Genomic DNA, 18569 nt, shown 5'->3' on the forward strand with positions numbered 1-18569 from the left:
CAACAGCTTACATGTCCAGCAAATGCAGATGGAAACAAACACAAGCAGCAGATGAAGGAGGATTACTGGAAACTGATGTATGCAGCAGAAACTCAGAGCTGAGTAGCAGGATCTCCACACAGGTTCACAGGAGCAGGTGCAGGTGCAAAGCCAGGAAGTCGTCAGGAGCTGGATGCAAGGCAGAATACTCTAGCACAGGCTGAAGGCTGGGTTGGAGTTATATAGCAGGAAGACACAGTGCACATGAGACAAAAGACACCATTTTGGAAAAGGGCAGTAATGCACAAAAGGTAATCAAAATGTTCAGAGTCCTGACACTACCAAAATAAGTTTGTCAACATTCCATGAATGCTCCAACCCCTTTAAACCCTTCATGACCTTCATGGTTGGGAAGGAATTCACGACCCAAGGCGTAAACATACATTAGTGGATCATGTGGGCACAGCTTCTGTGCCCAAGCAATTGCCGCCAGGAGCTCAGTGTAAGTTATAGCCGAGCTGAGATTTTTTTTACTCAATATTTAGCTTTCTTGTGCAAATAGAAAACACTGTATGATATTTATCCAATCTCTTTGGCACTCAGAACAATGTTATTAAATGGGGCAGTGCAGATGAGTTCTTTCACTGCTCAAATCTGCATTTGAAAAAAAAAATTGCAGAATTGCAGCATGCACTAATTTCTTCCGTAAATCATTTGAGACATGCCTATCCAAGCTTATGGATGCATAAAGAAAAAAAAAACTGATGCCATACTGTAGCAGCCAATTTTTTCTGATACGTTACATTTCTGTGTCATTGGAAGCTGTAGATGGTCTTGAAAATGCTTAATTGCTGCTGCTGTTAAAAAAAATGGATTACACACGGATGACAAGTGAGAGAAATCATTCCTCTTTTCTGGTATAAATTCTGAATGATGTTTTATGCGCTCGTGTGAACCAGCTCTAAATGAATTAGCTTGGTTACACTTAATCTACTTTATTTCATGAAAATCATAAAATAATTACTCAAATTTAACTCTCAACCTAGGTTGATGTCAAATATTACCTTTCCTTTGCAATCTAGAATTCCAAAATTATTCTTATTGTTCCAATCTGTAAATTGGGATAGTTAAAAAAATTCAGATTTATAGTACTAAGGCTATGTACACATTTCTTTTGGAGACTTTTGCAGATTCCACCAAAAATAACAGACAAAAATAGTAGTTATAAAGAATTATTTTGTTTGGTAAAATCACAGCCAGGTTCTGACATTGCTCTTATTTCAGCTTTTTGTTCCTTTAAGGAACAGTTATAACCTCCATATCAGCCCATGACTGTGCAAATAAAAAAATATAAATTTTGTGCTTGCACTGCACTACAGTAAAGTGTCTAAGTTCGTTATACAATGACCTGTACATTTAGAGACTTCTATATTTTTTCAAGCAAACTCTTTAAAGAAAACTTCAGACAAATCTAGAGTGCTTGAATGTGTTCTCTAATACCGCAGTATAAATACTTTAGGCACTCTGCATTCAATATGACAATTGTTGATGGATTTTTATACATTTAACAAATCCTACATGGGTGTTATCAAAGTGAATTCATGGAGCGACTGCAATTTTCTTTACGTGATCTAATTACACAGATGTTGCTTATAAGAATAGGGGAGATTATTTTCATGGATGTGGCTTATATGAAACAAAAGTCTCAGCTCTTTAAATTACATCATTACAGTAATACTATTACAAGAAACATTGCTTCAGACTGAATAAATACACTGTGACATTACCTTGGCTTTGTTATCTTCAAAAACAAACTGAGCAGCTGGGATTCCAAGTTGATTGATGAAAAAATCAGCATCTCCATGTACTTGTAAAGCACTGGTATTGGCCTTGTAACAGGCTTGATTTTGAGCACAGCTTTTTTGCATCTAAAATTTTAAAAAATAGAAGTTATTTTTTAAAGTTGGCCAATATATCCAATCAATTAAAATATTCACTTTATGCTTACATACAGTTAGAAACTCCTGTTTGCTGACTTTCAGTTGGAAATCCCAAATTTTTAATTATCAGTTTTGTGCACAAATACAAAAAAAATGAACTTACAAGGAAATCCAAAAGTATGAAGTTATTACTTAAAATGTTACTACTAATAATAAAATAATGATGTCTACTTTTTGTTCTCTAGATATAAACTTTGAAAAGAGGTTACATAAATATCCAATAAATGTGCCCAGTGTTAGACTGTGGCTTCATGAAATAATCGGAGATATTCACTTCTAATTGCATCATAAATTTTATTGCAATCAGATTACACAGGATACATCATGAATAAGAAATAATACAGTATTTGCGAAGACGCCTGATTGGCTTCCAAAGTTAACACCAAATGAAGCAGCTTACTAGAGACCGCTGGGGATCATAATGTCTCTAGTTTAATGTAAGAAAGTATGAAGAAATCTTACACATAGGGTGGGACACACAAAAAGTACCCAGCTTCTTTAATGTACTGTGTGCAGAATAATCGTTAACAGATTTGTGATGTCGTGTGCTTGCTGGAATAGTTTTCATGTTCATATTCTCAGGTGTCTCAATCTTTTCCTGTTTGCAACAATAACCCAGGTTCAAATATGTGGTTGCCTCTTTTTTAGAATTGGTTATTATCCTACATTAAAACTTTTCCACACCAAATCATGTATACTACCTTATGCTTCGATGGGAAAATCTAGAAATTTACCAACAAAATAGTCCTGTGTTTTGAGCCTATAAGAAAGTAGGCCGCAACTATCTTAATTTCTTAATTGTATCATCTTCAAGTCACTCAAGCACAACACTACTGCCATCTACAAAAAATACTAGACTGGCAGGGAATGATACAATAAGCTTTATTTATTTTCCTAAACTGCTTTCATAATATTAAAGGGAATTGGTCAGCACATTTTTGCTGTTTAATATGAGAGCAGCATAATTTAGAGAAAGAGATCCTGATTCCATGGATGTGTCACTTATTATGCTGTGTGTTGTAGTTTCAATACAGTGTTTTATTAGTGGGAGATTATCATTGCAGGACTAGTTCCCACATGCAGACCAGTCAGGCTAATCTATGTAACCCTGCCCACACCTTGCTGACAATGCATCTTGTACACAGGAAGCAGCTAATCAGAGTTGTGGGTGGTGTTGTACACAGTTCAGCTTTCTGACTACTGCTATATCTACAGCAGAGAAAGCAGGGATTCTATCAAAACTGCACTAAGAAGTCTATTAAGTGATAACTCATTGAAATCAGGCTCTCTGCCCCTACATCATTCTGCTCTCAGAATATATGTCAATAATATGGTGACAGGTTCCCTTTAAAGCTGAGCTCTGATTGATTATTATGGGCAACAAAGGCAATTTTACTTTATGTAAGTTTTGATGAATGAGCATTAATATTTTAAAACTATTAAAACATGGTTTTCCATTGCCCACTCTCTTTTATTTCCATCTTTGAGATGTTTTATACCTATCTGCAGGAACACGGTTTTCAATTCAATATGAAAGGTCTATCGTCGGTTGTTAAACAATGGATTGCATTTGAAAAGTGTCTATTGGTTGTCTTGTCGCTAGTTGTATTAATAACAATAAAACGAATAATTTTATTTCAGTTTCAACATCCACTGGAAGAAATACATGCAAATTACTATGTCATATTTAATTTATAGTGACAGTATTAATCTGACCTTGTCGAGTTATTAGTTACACTAGCATTGCCTGTTTTTCAGTACAATAGCCCCTAGCATACACCTAAGTCAAACAAATTAATTAATGTTGAGAGTCTCTTCAATGTCCTGCTACTTCTTAAAATTATAAGGTATATTATTGTACTTCAATATGTCATCTAAGTAATTATACATTGGAGTTTATAAATGCAGACTGTAAAGCAATCAGTAAACATGAGATACCTATCATAACCCAAAAATAACCCAAAATTTCCATTTGATTGGAAATATGGAAGAATAATGTTGCAATCACTAACTCTGAAATTGTAGCTAATCTTTGCTTTAACTGAGGCAAATATTCCGAATGCTAAAGTAACCTATTGTGTTTCTATGCCAAGTGGCTTTTGGAGCCCTATCATCCAACACTGGCCGCTCATCCGACCAGAGTCCCCAACTACTATTAGCTTGCTACAACCAACTGACAACAGGTTTGTTTTTGCATTTTATTTTTGCAGATAGACATAAAAGGAACCAGAGAGTAGTGATAGTGAGTACCTAAAGTCACCTGGAGGCAGATATTTTGCTGACCACAGAAGCACACTTACTTTTGTTGCTTTGGAGCCAATTACTTCAGTAATTGGCCCAAAAACTACATTATTATAGCTCATTGTTTTCTAGTAAATTCAACTTTAAAGTACACTCCTCAAAATAATAACTGGAACACTTAAACAACACAATATATCTCCAAGTCAATCACACTTCTGTGAAATCATCCTTTTCAGTTATGAAGCAATAAGTATTGTGAATCAATTTCTCCTGCAGTTGTACAAATAGAACAGACAATAGAATCGATAGGCAATTAGCAATACACCCCCTTTAAAGGAGTGGGACTGCAGGTGGTGACCACAGTCCATTTCTCTGTTCTCATCCTTTTTGGCTGCTGTTTTGGTCAGTTTTTAATTTTCTCATTGCTCTCACCACTAGAGATCCATAAGCATGAGACCGTGTCTACAACCCACAAAAGTTTCTCAGATATTGCATCTCATCCAGAATGAGACATCAATGTGAGTTGTGGCACAGTGTCCAGAGCATGAAGCAGATTTCATTCACTGATGTCTAGGATGCTGTGTTTTAGTGTTCCATTTTTTTACTTGATCAGTGTAGTTTGCAGAAAATCAGAGCATAGGAAAAGAATACTAAAAAAAACCCCAGTTTATTCCTGTTAAACTGGTCAGAAGAAGCTCACGGAGACAGATTCTCAGGTAAAGAGGCAGGTAATTTTCTCTCGTTAGTTATACAATGGCTGATGGTGGAAAAGCATGTGACTGGACCCAGTCCATCAGCGTAGTCAAACAGAAAACCAACTTTCCCCTTTCTGACTTCTTTTCCTGTCAGTGACCTCATTCTGAAAGTTTTTCAGGAAAGTTTATAACTCCTTTTTTTCTGTCTTTTTCTGAATTTTGGCCACAGACTACATTAAAGTTGAATGTGCAGGAAAACAAAGCAATAAAAGTCAAATGATTAGTGTTGAGCATTCCGATACCGCAAGTATCGGGTATCGGCCGATACTTAGCGGTATCGGAATTCCGATACCGAGATCCGATACTTTTGTTGTATCGGGAATCGGTATCGGGATCGATATAATGTGTAAAATAAAGAATTAAAATAAAAAATATTGCTATACTCACCTCTCCGACGCAGCCTACACCTTACCGAGGAAACCGGCAGCCTTGTTTGCTTAAAATGCGTGCGTTTACTGCCTTCCGTGACGTCACGGCTTCTGATTGGTCGCGTGCCGCCCATGTGACCGCGACGCGACCAATCACAACAAGCCGTGACGTAATTTTCAGGTCCTGAATGCCTAGGTTCTGTGCACAGACTAGTGAGTTCACTGCCACTGCCCGGCCACTTTCCCAGAGTCATGTGGGACAGCTCCCGTGCACAGTCTAGTGAGTTCACCTACGTCCCCCAGTTACTTCTCCTATTTCAATGTGCAGCCCCCTGCGGTAGGTTGCGCAGGGGGTCATTACAGTACACCTCAGAAGCCTCTATCATAAGGGGTCTAATTCCTTACCCATCAGACCTCCACTCCCCAGTCAATGTGCGACTCAAGACAATCATTAAAAGTAGGTTTTTTTTGCTTCGACATTCCCAATTGTTATACCTTTGGCTATACACACTGGGATTCTTGTTTGAATTTCGATAGAAAGCTACAAACATGGCCAACTTTTTCTTTTACTTCATAATTACTTTTATTTTCACGTTAATTGCATAAGACATTAATTGCATATGTTAATATATTCACTTCCTATTGCTTATATATGGCCATCATATTCTACAACAAAATACTGTTACATTTCGCTTCATCCCTGACCCTTAATCTCAATTCCATATTGCAAGGATTAGTCTGACTGGTGGCAATCTACTTTATTAAAATATCAGAAGATTTTTTAATTAGTACTTTTGTAAATAATTGGTTTTATCTGTTGTAGTGCCTTTTCGGCTAGATCTCAAGCATCTGATTCTTTATGAGCAGCAGTGGATCATCGCCTAACTGTATATATTAACAATGAAAGTAATTAAGTATATGAGGAAGAGGTCAGTGCCACTTGTTACAGAATCACCATAACCATGCTCTGTACTGTTTTATCATGCTAGTTAATGATGCTCTTGCATCTCAGATCAAGGTGAGATGAAAATATTTGTACAGTTATTTTTGCATAATACATGCATCCTGTCTGCTATTTAATGACACCACGAGACTATTGCAGCCATTCAACTCTTATTAGTCACCTTTACCATGTTCTTTGTGACATTTCTTTGAAACAATCCATGATCCCAGCATGTTCCTACAGATCCGGATTCACATAGGCCAATTACGTTTTTTTTCTTTTTAAAAAGAACAAATGCTCAATATATTTAGTTATAAATTAGGCATAGTCAGCTCAGCATGAACTGGACAATATGTTCTGTTGTCCAAGAGAAAACATCTAAAGAATCACTAATTGCACAGCCATGATATTACCTCCTAAAAATAATGAAAAGGATTCTGATTAAGCTTGCCTTTGTCAGGGGTTTGTTAGGTTGCTTATTTAGAAAGGTCAGTACTAATAACTATCACAAGGTGCCAACGTATTTTAAAATGCAAAAGCATTTGTTGCTTAGTTTAAGCTAATAACCTTTTATGCAAGTTAAATTCACAGTGGATATATTTTTTTTTTCAAAATACTTTTATGATCGCTATTGAAATAGCTTTCTTTCTATAATTCAACAAGGGAAGTAGCAAAACATTTTCTTATATTTTGTAGTTATCGAGAAAAAAAAGAAAAAAAAAGCACAGGTACTGCTGTTTTTTACTTATCCAGCCTAATATAAACATTAAAGAAAAGTAATCAAACGGTAATATCTGCCCCAAAATGGCATAAGTCAAAACTACAATTTGTCCTGTAAATAAAAACTCTCTCATAGCTCTGTGTACACAAAAATAAAAAAGTTATGTGTCAGGTGTTGTCATTATATTATTAACTTACAAAATAAAGTTAATGTATTAAACTGAAAAATGGATCAGGTTTAAAAAAGTATGCAAGGAAAAGAGATAAAAAAAATTGTTTGTACCAGAAAATTGTACCACTGAAAAATACATCATTTAAAACAAAAAATAAACCAAACCATCAAATAGAGCCACTGAATTTTTTTCAAAAGTATATTTATTGTATAAATGAAATGAAATATAAAAAAATTATATAAATATGGCATTGCCATAATCGATGTGACTGGCAATACAGTTACCACCTTATTTTTGCAACATATGAATAGAATAAGATTAAAAATGTTAAAAAGACAACCAGAATTTTTCCAAATATAGTTAATAACGTTATAGAAATATAACTCATCTTGAAATAAATAAGCCCGCATTAAGCTATGTCGACAAAAGAATAAAACAAAATATTATGGTTTCTAAAATGTTACAATGCAAAAATCAAAAGATATGACGGGACTTGTAGTCATTGTGCTGGCTATAGATTGGAACAGCAACAATTCACCCCAAAATTTTATATCGACTCCCCTTATGAATCATTACTAAGGAAACACATCAATAATGGGTAACTGCTCATTTACTAAGAAGGGTGGTTAAGAGTGTGTTAATGAGAGAGAGTAATTTGAATAACCCAGAGGACACACCCTTACAGCTCTGTGTACACCATATAAAGATAAATGAAGATGATTCCAAGATTCTGCTCCACTGGGTGATATGAGATCAAGTCTACATCAAATGGGTGAGAGTTAACCATTTATTATGCTTCATTGACCCTTGTATATGACAATAGTATAACTAGTTTTCTGGGCTGTATCTTGGGAACACTACTCACAAAAGGTTATTTTATATGTGTTTATTTTTGTGTTTAGCCATTTACATTAACAATTAAATTTAGTTTTTTACTTCTCCAATTCTTGCAGGTTTCTAATACTCCATTAGAGAATCATACACCTTTGATCCTTTTTCAAATTGGGATATTGGTCATTTTATATGCTTGTACATTTAATCCAGTAGTAACCAACAGCCCATTAAAAACATAATAAACTAATAGACTTTTCATGTTTTTAAAATGTAAAAAAAACAGTCCAAAAATGATCCCTCAGCCATTTGTCATCATCCAGACTGTTCTATTAAGAAGACTGACTGATGCGGTCACTGCTAGAGGTAACAACATTTTGCTGTAGCCGAGATGAATAATGTGCCATGTATGCCATAACATACTCTACTATCTCTCCACTAATTCGCTTGCTGGAGGCAAAGGATGCCAGTTAAGGCTTCTTTCACACATCCATCGGCAGTGTCCTGTCCTAATGCGTAGGGAAGACTTACCGACGAATGTCGATAAAATAGTGATACAACGGAGGGAATGCATCCAGTGTTATGATGGATGCATTGGCTGAGCTTTTCCGGTATAGATATGGGACTTGATATTCCGGGGACACGAGAGAGAAAAAGATCTCCCCTGCCTTGAAAAATCCTTCCAGGCATGCTCAGAGGGAAAAAACATGATACTTCGCTGGATTCCTGTGTGTGACGGTCAGTGACGGATCCTGCGTCCATAGGCTTCCATTATAACCGACGACGGACAGCGCAGGACTCATCGTTGACCGATTTTCCGACGTGCAGAAAAATGTTCCTCTGAATGTTTTCTCTCCACGACGGACCGCTATTTTCCGACGGATCCAGTGCACGACGAATGAAACGCATGGCCATCCATCACAATCCGTCGCTAATACAAGTCTATGGGAAAATGCAGGATCTGCAAATTTTTTTGCAGGATCCTGCATTTTCAAAAATCGATGGATTTCGATGTGAGACAAATGATGGAAGTGTGAAAGAGGCCTAAGATGTGCCTTTGGTAGTACTACTAAATAGATAACTGCTGCAAGTAGTGGTTGGCGATCTTTCTGCTGAAAAACTTCACTGGACCATTCTTTTGGCAGCTTGGGAGCCACTACATTATATATACATTTTTATAAGAAAAAAAACCAGATGGTAAACTTCTGCAAAAATTACAAAAAAGACGACAGACAAGACACTTCAGGAAAAACACTGCCACTGTTTACCTAAATAATAGAGATTGGTGAACTTCCTCCAGGAAGTCCTTTTAACAGTTCGGTTTCGGCCCTCCAAACATCGGGTGTTTCTTAGGCTGTCATCTGCATGACAATGTGAGAAATACCGCTCTGCTCTGATAGGCAGTAAGACTATTACTGCCGGTCAGAGAGCTGTGGTTATCAAGCTGTCAGATGACAGCGTGAGCCAGCAACAGTGACTGATGATAAAAAGTTTACAACAGGCATTGGCTGATGATAGAGTACTACTCCCACCAGCCTACACCTGCTCTTACTGATAACAATGAGAGCAGGTGCCACAAACAATGAATCTTTGGGCTCACCATTGATATGAATGGGGTCCATGTTCTGGTTTGGGTACTGCTCTGGTAGGTACCCAAACAGAACTTTTTTAGATGTTCATCTGAACCCGTTAAACCCAAACATCCTGAAGTTCACCTATCACTACTTAAGAGTATTGTGCTTTAATAGCAATGGGGGTATGTCCGCATTTAAAAGATGCCATGTAAACATATTCTTAAATGTATGGACTTTAGGAAATTTTCTTTTGTATTTTTTCAAAATATTGATACCTTCTTCACAAAAAAGATTAAATAAAAAAAGCCAAAAATCAGTCCAATCGCTCATTGCGAGCACACGCTAAGACACTGATTTCAGTTGTTTTTTTGTTTTTTTTATTTAAAATGCTATTGTGCTGTCTTGCTTCTGTTTTCTATTGCATTACAAAATTTAAAAAAATTATCATTTATTTTAAATTCTTCAGTACAGATGAAGTGCTGCAGTTATATAACATACTGCTCTGAATAGAGTATTTATCCAATGTTTCAAGGTTTATCTCGCTGACTCTATTATAAACTGTGAGATCTGATGTACTCTCACTATTCCAAAATCACTTTAAAATGGTCTCTGCATTCTCTCATATGCTTTTATACAGGCTACTATAGTTTCTGCTGATTGGCTGTGCTATACCATGTGATATATTAGCTACAAAGTATTATGGGGAAGCCAACGCAATCTTTCTATAACAGATACATAGAGGTAGGGATTTTTTTTTGAGCCACAAATTGTTTTAATTTGCTGGATCCTGCAAATGCCATAAAATCTGACTCATATTTGATTCACATCAAAGTGATTTGATTATCTCTAGTACTAATTTAAGAAGATGACATACAAACTGATTTTATAATTTGCTTACCAATGCACTATTAGTGCTTACAAAAGTAACATTACTTTTTAATACTCATGCATAATGCAGTGTTTATAATATCTAACAATAAGAGTCCAGCATGGTTTACTGATTAGGGTGTGTTGTCTCTATGTGCCAGTTGTTAAAAACTTAGCACATTGATAATTGATTCTCATTTAATATTTCACTTTCGTCAATAGTGAGGAGCTTTCTAATTGAACTTCTGTAAAGGTCAGACACAGCTAGAATAAAGTTTAGTAATTGTTTTCTTAGAGTTTCAAATGTCATATTCATTAGAAGATTTAGAATCAAAACATTTAAATGCAATAATAATGAACGTACAGTATATGTCAAAATATAACCAATTTACAATAGTAAATAGTATGTAAAGAACGTAATCTAATATATAAAGCTGAATGTGTGTGTGTATGTGTGTGTGTGTGTGTGTGTATGTCTGGGATTGGCATCTGCACCGTCGCAGCTACAGCCACAAATTTTTGCACAGTCACACGTCTGGACCCTGAGAGTGTCATAGGCTATGTTGTGAGGCGAAATTTTAACCCTGCGCGTTCCAATTCACCAAACAATTTTGCCCCATCTACATATTAGGGAAAAAGTGAAAGGAAAAGTGTTGGAGGCAAATTGACAGCTGCCAGATGTGAACAAGGGGGACTTAAAGAGTGAGAGCGATGGTGCCAAAGAGTATATACCGTACAGTTGCTAGGGTGGGGCCCCAACATGGGATACTCACCACACACGGGGATATGAACACACACACAAAATGCGCCACACAATACCATGTGCTTGAACACATATATCACCCTCAGCGCACATTTCACCACACATACACCAACCTCGCCACATAAAAGTCGAAACACAAAAGTCGCCGCTCAAAACTCGGCACGCGCAAAACTTGCCACATGCAAAACTAGGTTCACGCAAAACTCGCCACACGTGCAAAACTCACCTCATGGAAAACTCGCCACACGCAAAACTTGCACACGCGGAAAAATTGCCACATGCACAAAAGTTGCAACACATGCAAAAGTTACCTCACACAAAACTTGCACATACTCAAAACGCACCACACATAAAACTTGCCACGCGCAAAATATGCCATGCGCAAAACTTGCTGCACACAACTTGCTACACAAACCTGTCACATGCAACTCGACACACAAAAAGTTGCTACACGCATGTCGCCACACAAAACTCATCTCACAAAAGTCTCTACATGCATGTCGCCACACGCAACTCAACACACACAACGTGACACATGAAACTCGCCCTAAAACACAAACAAGTCTGGTATTATCCTTCAAAAATAAAAATCTGATTAATAAGCAGACAAACTACTAGAGCAACAATTGTACCATATAGGAAATACGTCAGCTGTCAGTCACATGACCTGTCTATTATGTATATGTGTGAGCTAATATATACTGCCAGGGGGGAGGGCTTCCTGTTGGCTGGGGCTTTATCAGGCTGCCAATATAGCTTACAAATACTGAGGTAAAAATACTGACCAAATAATGTGTGAGCGCGGTCTAATGCAGGAGGAGATGACATACAGATATGTACTATATACAGGGGAGAAGACACACAGGTATATACTATATACAGGAGAGATGACACACAGGTATATACTATATACAGGAGGAGATGACACACACATATATACTATAAACAGGGGAGATGACACACAGGTATATATTATATACAGGAGGAGATGACATACAGGTATATACTCTATACAGGAGGAGATGACACACACATATATACTATATACAGGGGAGATGACACACAGGTATATACTATATACAGGAGGAGATGACACACTGGTATATACTATATACAGGGGAGATGACATACAGGTACATACTATATACAGGGGAGATGACACACATGTATATACTATATACAGGGGAGATGACACACAAGTATATACTATATACAGGGGAGATGACACACAGGTATATACTATATACAGGAGGAGATGACACACAGGTATATACTATATACAGGAGGAGATGACACACGTGTATATACTATATATAGGAGGAGATGACACACACACATATATACTATATACAGGGGAGATGACACACAGGTATATACTATATACAGGAGGAGATGACACACTGGTATATACTGTATTCAGGGGAGATGACATATAGGTACATACTATATACAGGGGAGATGACACACAGGTATATACTATATACAGGAGGAGATGACACACTGGTATATACTATATTCAGGGGAGATGACATATAGGAACATACTATATACAGGGGAGATTACTCACAGGTATATACTATATACAGGGGAGATGACACACAGATATATACTATATACAGTTGGAGATGACATACAGGTATATACTATATACAGGGGAGATGACACACGTGTATATACTATATACAGGAGGAGATGACTTACAGGTATATACTATATACAGGAGGAGATGACACATGTATATACTACACACAGGAGGAGATGACATACAGGTATATACTATATAAAAGAGGAGATGACACATAGGTATATAGAGGAGGAGATGACATACAGCAGTTATATACTATATACAGGGGAAATGACATACAGGAATATACTATATACAGGAGATGACATACAGGTATATACTATATATAGGAGGATATGACATACAGGTATATAGTATATACAGAAGAGATGACATCCAGGTATATACTATATACAGGAGGAGATGACACATAGGTATATACAATATACAGAGGAGATGACATACAGCAGGTATATACTATTTACAGGGGAGATGACATACAGGTATATACTATATACAGGAGATGATATACAGGTGTATACTATATATAAGGGAGATGACAAACATGTATATACTGAGGGGAAAATGAGAGGTGTGAGGTGAAAATGAAAAGGTGTGAGTGCAAAATGAGAGGAGTGAGGGAAAATAGTGGAGTGATCGGAAAATGACAGATGTGAGGTCGAAATGACAAGTGTTAGGGGGGAATGAGAGGAGTGAGGAAGAAAATAAGAGGAGTGAGGGGGAAAATGAGAGGAGTGAGGGGGAAAATGAGAGATGTGAGGAGGAAAATGAGAGGCGTGATGGGAAAATAAGAGAAGTGAGGTGCTATAACTAACCACAGATATTTACTATGCCCAGACAATGCCGGGCTCTTCAGCTAGTCATCTATAAAAACTCAAATTTACTTTTCAACACTTTTAATTTCCTGGATGCTAATTAAAACAGGATGGCCAGTACAGTAAATACTTAATATTTATGGAATATTTCCAAATAATGACTCAAATATGTCTTCAATTTTGAGGTGTGATGCCTCTCTAAGACCTATAAAAGTGAACCCCCAAACATTCATAATGATTGTTGCATATATATTTCTTCTGTGATTAATTTCTCAGTATATTTTTATAGTAAATTATGGACACTGTTCTCTCCTGGTTCTCCTCCAACCTCTCTGACCGCTCCATCACTGTATATTTTTATGGCTCTTCCTCCTCTCATCTTCCTCTTACTGCTGGGGTTCCTCAAGGATCAGTACTAGGCCCCCTCTTCTTCTTGTGTACTGCCCCTATTGGACAATCAGTAGATTTGGTTTCCAGAGCCATCTCTATTCTGATGACACCCAATTATACACCTCTACTCCTGACATCATGCCTGTATTATTAGAAAACGCCAGTGATTATCTTATCACTGACTCCAATATCATATCCTCCCTGTATCTGAAACTGAACCTATCAAAAACTGAACTCCTTGTGTTTCCTCCCTCCACTAACCTACCTATGCTCAACATTGCCATTTCCGTGTGTGGTCCTACCATTACTTCCCTGCAACATGCCTACTGTCTTGGGGTTATACTTGAATCAGATCTTTCATTCACCCCCCACATCCGATCACTGGCTCGCTTTTGTTATCTACACCTCAAAAATGTTTCTAGAATTCAACACTTTCTCATTTTCGACTGTGCAAAAACTCTTACTGTTGCTCTTATTCATTCTCGACTGGACTATTTTAACTCTCTACTAATCAGTCTCCGTCTTACTAAACTCTCCCCTATCCAATCTGTCTTGAATGCTACACCCAGGATCATGTTCATCACCAAACGTTACACCGATACCTCTACTTTGTGCCAGTCATTGCACTGGTTATCCATCCACTCCAGAGTTCAATATAAATGTATCACTCTCACCCACAAAGTGCTCCATGGTTCAGCAGCACTCTACATCTCCTCCTTCATCTCAGTCAACCACCCTACCCAAGCCCTCCATTCTGCTAATGACCTAAGGTTAGCATACTCAATACTCAGAAGCTCCCAATCCCCTCTCCAAGACTTCGCATGTGCTACGCTAATTCTTTGGAATGCACTACCCAGGATAATTTGATTAATCCCTAATACCCACAGTTTTAAATGGTTCAAAAAATTGCATTGCTTCAGACTGGCCTATCGCCTCAACATATTTATTCAACTATCCCTGTGCTGCCCATACAAAATTTTCTTCATAACCAGGACCCTCGTATAATGTTCTCACATGCTTTATGTATTTAATAGCCCTCTGTCTGTACTTTTACACATTCTGGTTGGTTACTGGTTCATGCAGAATTACATGAACACCTGATTTATTACATTGTGGCTGGTCAGAACAATGAAAACAATTGTTACCATTCACCTTTTATGTCTCCCCTATTTCCTCATAGATTATAAGCTTACAAGCAGGGCCCTCATTCCTCTTGGTATCTGTTGTTTTATGTGATTATAGTTATTTTTTAATGTCTTTTATTGTCTGTTCAAGTCCCCTCTAAAATGTAAAGTGCTGAGGAATATGCTGGCACTATGGAAATAAAATGAATATTATTATTATTGTAGTAATCAGAGCTCTTCTTTTCTGATCCAGCACTTCCAATTCATTCCAAAGACAAACCCAACTCAAAATCCATACTATTTGTGGCAAATGGAATTTTGTTATAAATATTATTTGCAAAAAATTTTGCTACATCTTCTCCTTTTCTCTAAAGTCAAGTTACACTCTGTAGTGCTATATCTTGCAAACGTGAAATATATGAAATTTCAATTGCATTACTGCTCTAGAAAATAGGAAGAAACAAAGATACTTAGCACATAATTTGGGCAATTCATGCATACCCAGCAGGCACGGAAAGACGACCTTCATTGTTAGAAGCCTATCCTAATGTGAATCCTTTTCTAGGCTGAAGCCTACATTTGAGTAGGTAGGATCCTGCTGTAATTAAAACTGACTGAGGCTGTGGGGTGGAGTGCTTCATCAGACAGCATATAAATATCAAAAGACTGACCGTTACTTGCAAACAGAAAACTGGTGGCAGTGATGTAGCTTGAATCTGCATCAGCTCATAACTGGCATAGCCTTAAGTTTTTTAGAGCACAGACAGCCTAAAGATGTGCCAATCTTATTCAGAAATGTGTAGCTCTAAATACTTTTTGAGTTCTTTGGTCTAGCAGGCTATGGGTACAAGGCTAATGTTATCATGTGTTTAGTGATACACGTGAGGCTTTGGTGTTATGATGGACTTTGGGTTATTGTCTTCTCTCTATCACTAAGCATTTTAAACTGGTTCTTTGTAATTTTTTTTCAAGTAATAGCATTGTTTTTGTCTACTTGAGTGCATTGTCAGCATTACTACAGTTTTTGTATATCATCACTTTTGTTTACTTGATATTGCATTTTTTGAAAAATTGTTTTGCCCTTAATGTGCTGATCAAATTAGATACCTGTCCATCCTAAATAATATAAACTTTGTAGGTGTGATGCTAGTCACTACTTATCGACAGACCATGAGGCAGAAGAGTCAAATGTTCCAGGGTCAATACCAAGAAAATATGCAGATAACCAAGGGAAAAGATGAAGTCATAAGTCAGGTTACAGTCCAGGGTCAATAACAAGAGATAAATGCAAAGGACAAGACAAAGGGATAGTCAAAACAGAAGATGACAGAAACATCAGCAACAGAATCAGGCTAACACTCACCAAGAAGCACAAATTACATCTGGCAGGGATCAGGGGCAGACAGCTCGGTTAAGTTGCTGGGCAATCACCAGAACACTAAAAACCTGGAGAAAATTACGCACCTCCCAGTTATAGTTTGGACAGATGAGCTTTCAATTAAGGCACTGATAGCCCCAAAAGCCCATCACAGGATTGGACATCCAAGCTGTCAATCAAGATATTGACAAGTCAGCAAGACAGTTTTCATAGAACAGCATAGCGATCACTCACTGAACAGAGGAATCATGACAGTACCCCCCTTCCTGGGGGGCCACAAGACCCCCAGGTTTCCCAGGAAACTTGTGATGGAAGGCCCTGACCAGACAATTGGCATTTACAGTTTGAGCAGGGACCAATATCATATCTCTCTTCCGGTCTTTAACCTCTCCAATGAATCGAATACTGGATGGAATTATGGACTTTCAGGGTATCAACAATCTTTTGTACTTGAAACTCCACATTGTCAGTGACAGAAGCTGGTGGAAGTGGAGATAAAGGAGACAAAATGGAAGGGACAAACACTTTTAGCAGTGTTTATGGAAAACAGTTGGAATGCAAAAAGATAGAGGGAGTTTTAATCTGAAAGCCACTGGGTTAACTACGTCCAAAATTTCACATGGACTAAAATAAACTAAGGACCCAACTTCACTGATGACACTTTCAACTTAATATATTTGAAAGAATCCCAGACCTTATTGCCAATCCTGAAATTGGGACCCCCTGAATGTTTCATATCAGAGTTCCATTTCTGGCAACGCTGAGCCACCCCAATTTTCCTCTGAACCTCTCTGCAGACATCCCCCAGTTTTTGTATAACAATCTCTACTCCTGGACAACCAGAACTCATCCTCAAGAATTCACCAAAATGAGGATGAAAACCATAATTACAAAAAAAGGCAAGGTTCCAGTAGACTGTTTAACCCAACTGTTAAAGGCGAATTCAGCAGAAGGTAAGAATGAGGACCAGTCCTCCTGCTAAGGCGCAATGAAATATCTTAGAATTTGCTCCAAATTTGTCCTCTCTGTCTGACCATTGATTTCAGGATGGTAAGCAGAGGAAAACAACAGGTTAATCCTCAATTTCTTACAAAAAGCTGTCCAGAATTTAGAGATATACTGCACCCCGTTATCAGATACAATGTGTAAAGGAATGCCATGCGATCTCATCACATGATTGATGAATAACCTGGAGAGTGTCTCAGCATTAGGTTACCCTGATAATGGAACAAAGTGAGCTTCTTTACTGAATTGGTCAATCACCACCCAAATAACAGTTTCCCACTAGACAAAGGTAAATTAGTGATGAAATTTATGGACAAATAAGTTCACTTTTTTTTTTAATAGGCAATGAAGCCAATTCCCCGGCTCACAAGCGGAAACAAAACCTTCAATGTCATTAGGCATGAATGGCCACCAAAAAAAGTCTACATTTAGCTTTGTACGTAGCAGTGACATCGGGGTGATAACTCAAGATAATCATGAAACTCTTGCAACAGACGTAATATTAGAAACACGGCCACAAAATAATTTAGATCCAAAAGTAGCAGAAGGAGCCAAAGACAGGACTTGGCGAATCTCATCCTCCAACTCCAAGGACACCATAGAAATTACTACACCCTGAGGAAGGATGGAGGAAGGATTTTCTGGAGGAGAAACTGAATCAAGGGTACGTGACAAAGCGTCAGCCCTAACATTCTTTGACACGGGCCTGAACGTGGTGGAAAAATTGAATCTAGAAAAAAATAAGTATCACCTGCCCTGTCTCGGGGTTCAGTATTTAGCATATTCAAGATAAACTAAATTTGCCTCCATAAAATGCCTCTATTCCTCAAGCGCTAACGTAACAGCAAGCAGCTCACGATTTCAAACATCATAATTTCTCTCAGCAGATGAAAATTTCCTAGAAAAAAATGCACATTGCTGTAAGTTTGTCAGGGTTTTAGGACCTTGAGACAAAACAGTCTGCATCCCAAACTCTGAGGCATCCACATCTACGATTAATGGTTTCTGAATATCAGGTTGAATCAAAACAGGAGCAGACATGAAGCACTCTTTTAGTT

The 18569-nt window shown here is 37.6% G+C and overlaps 1 protein-coding gene across 1 annotated transcript in view; it reads right to left on the bottom strand.

Annotated features, from left to right (window-relative positions):
- The window catches only part of NAALADL2 (N-acetylated alpha-linked acidic dipeptidase like 2), a 1269517-nt gene that overhangs the window by 282822 nt on the left and 968126 nt on the right, over positions 1 to 18569 (bottom strand). Inside the window, exon 10 of the mRNA XM_077290507.1 lies at positions 1767 to 1907. Within this exon, the coding sequence (XP_077146622.1) occupies positions 1767 to 1907 (141 nt within the window). The remainder of the gene's footprint in view (positions 1 to 1766; positions 1908 to 18569) is intronic.

This window comes from Ranitomeya variabilis, chromosome 2 (genome assembly GCF_051348905.1).
Source record: "Ranitomeya variabilis isolate aRanVar5 chromosome 2, aRanVar5.hap1, whole genome shotgun sequence".
NCBI lineage: Eukaryota > Metazoa > Chordata > Amphibia > Anura > Dendrobatidae > Ranitomeya > Ranitomeya variabilis.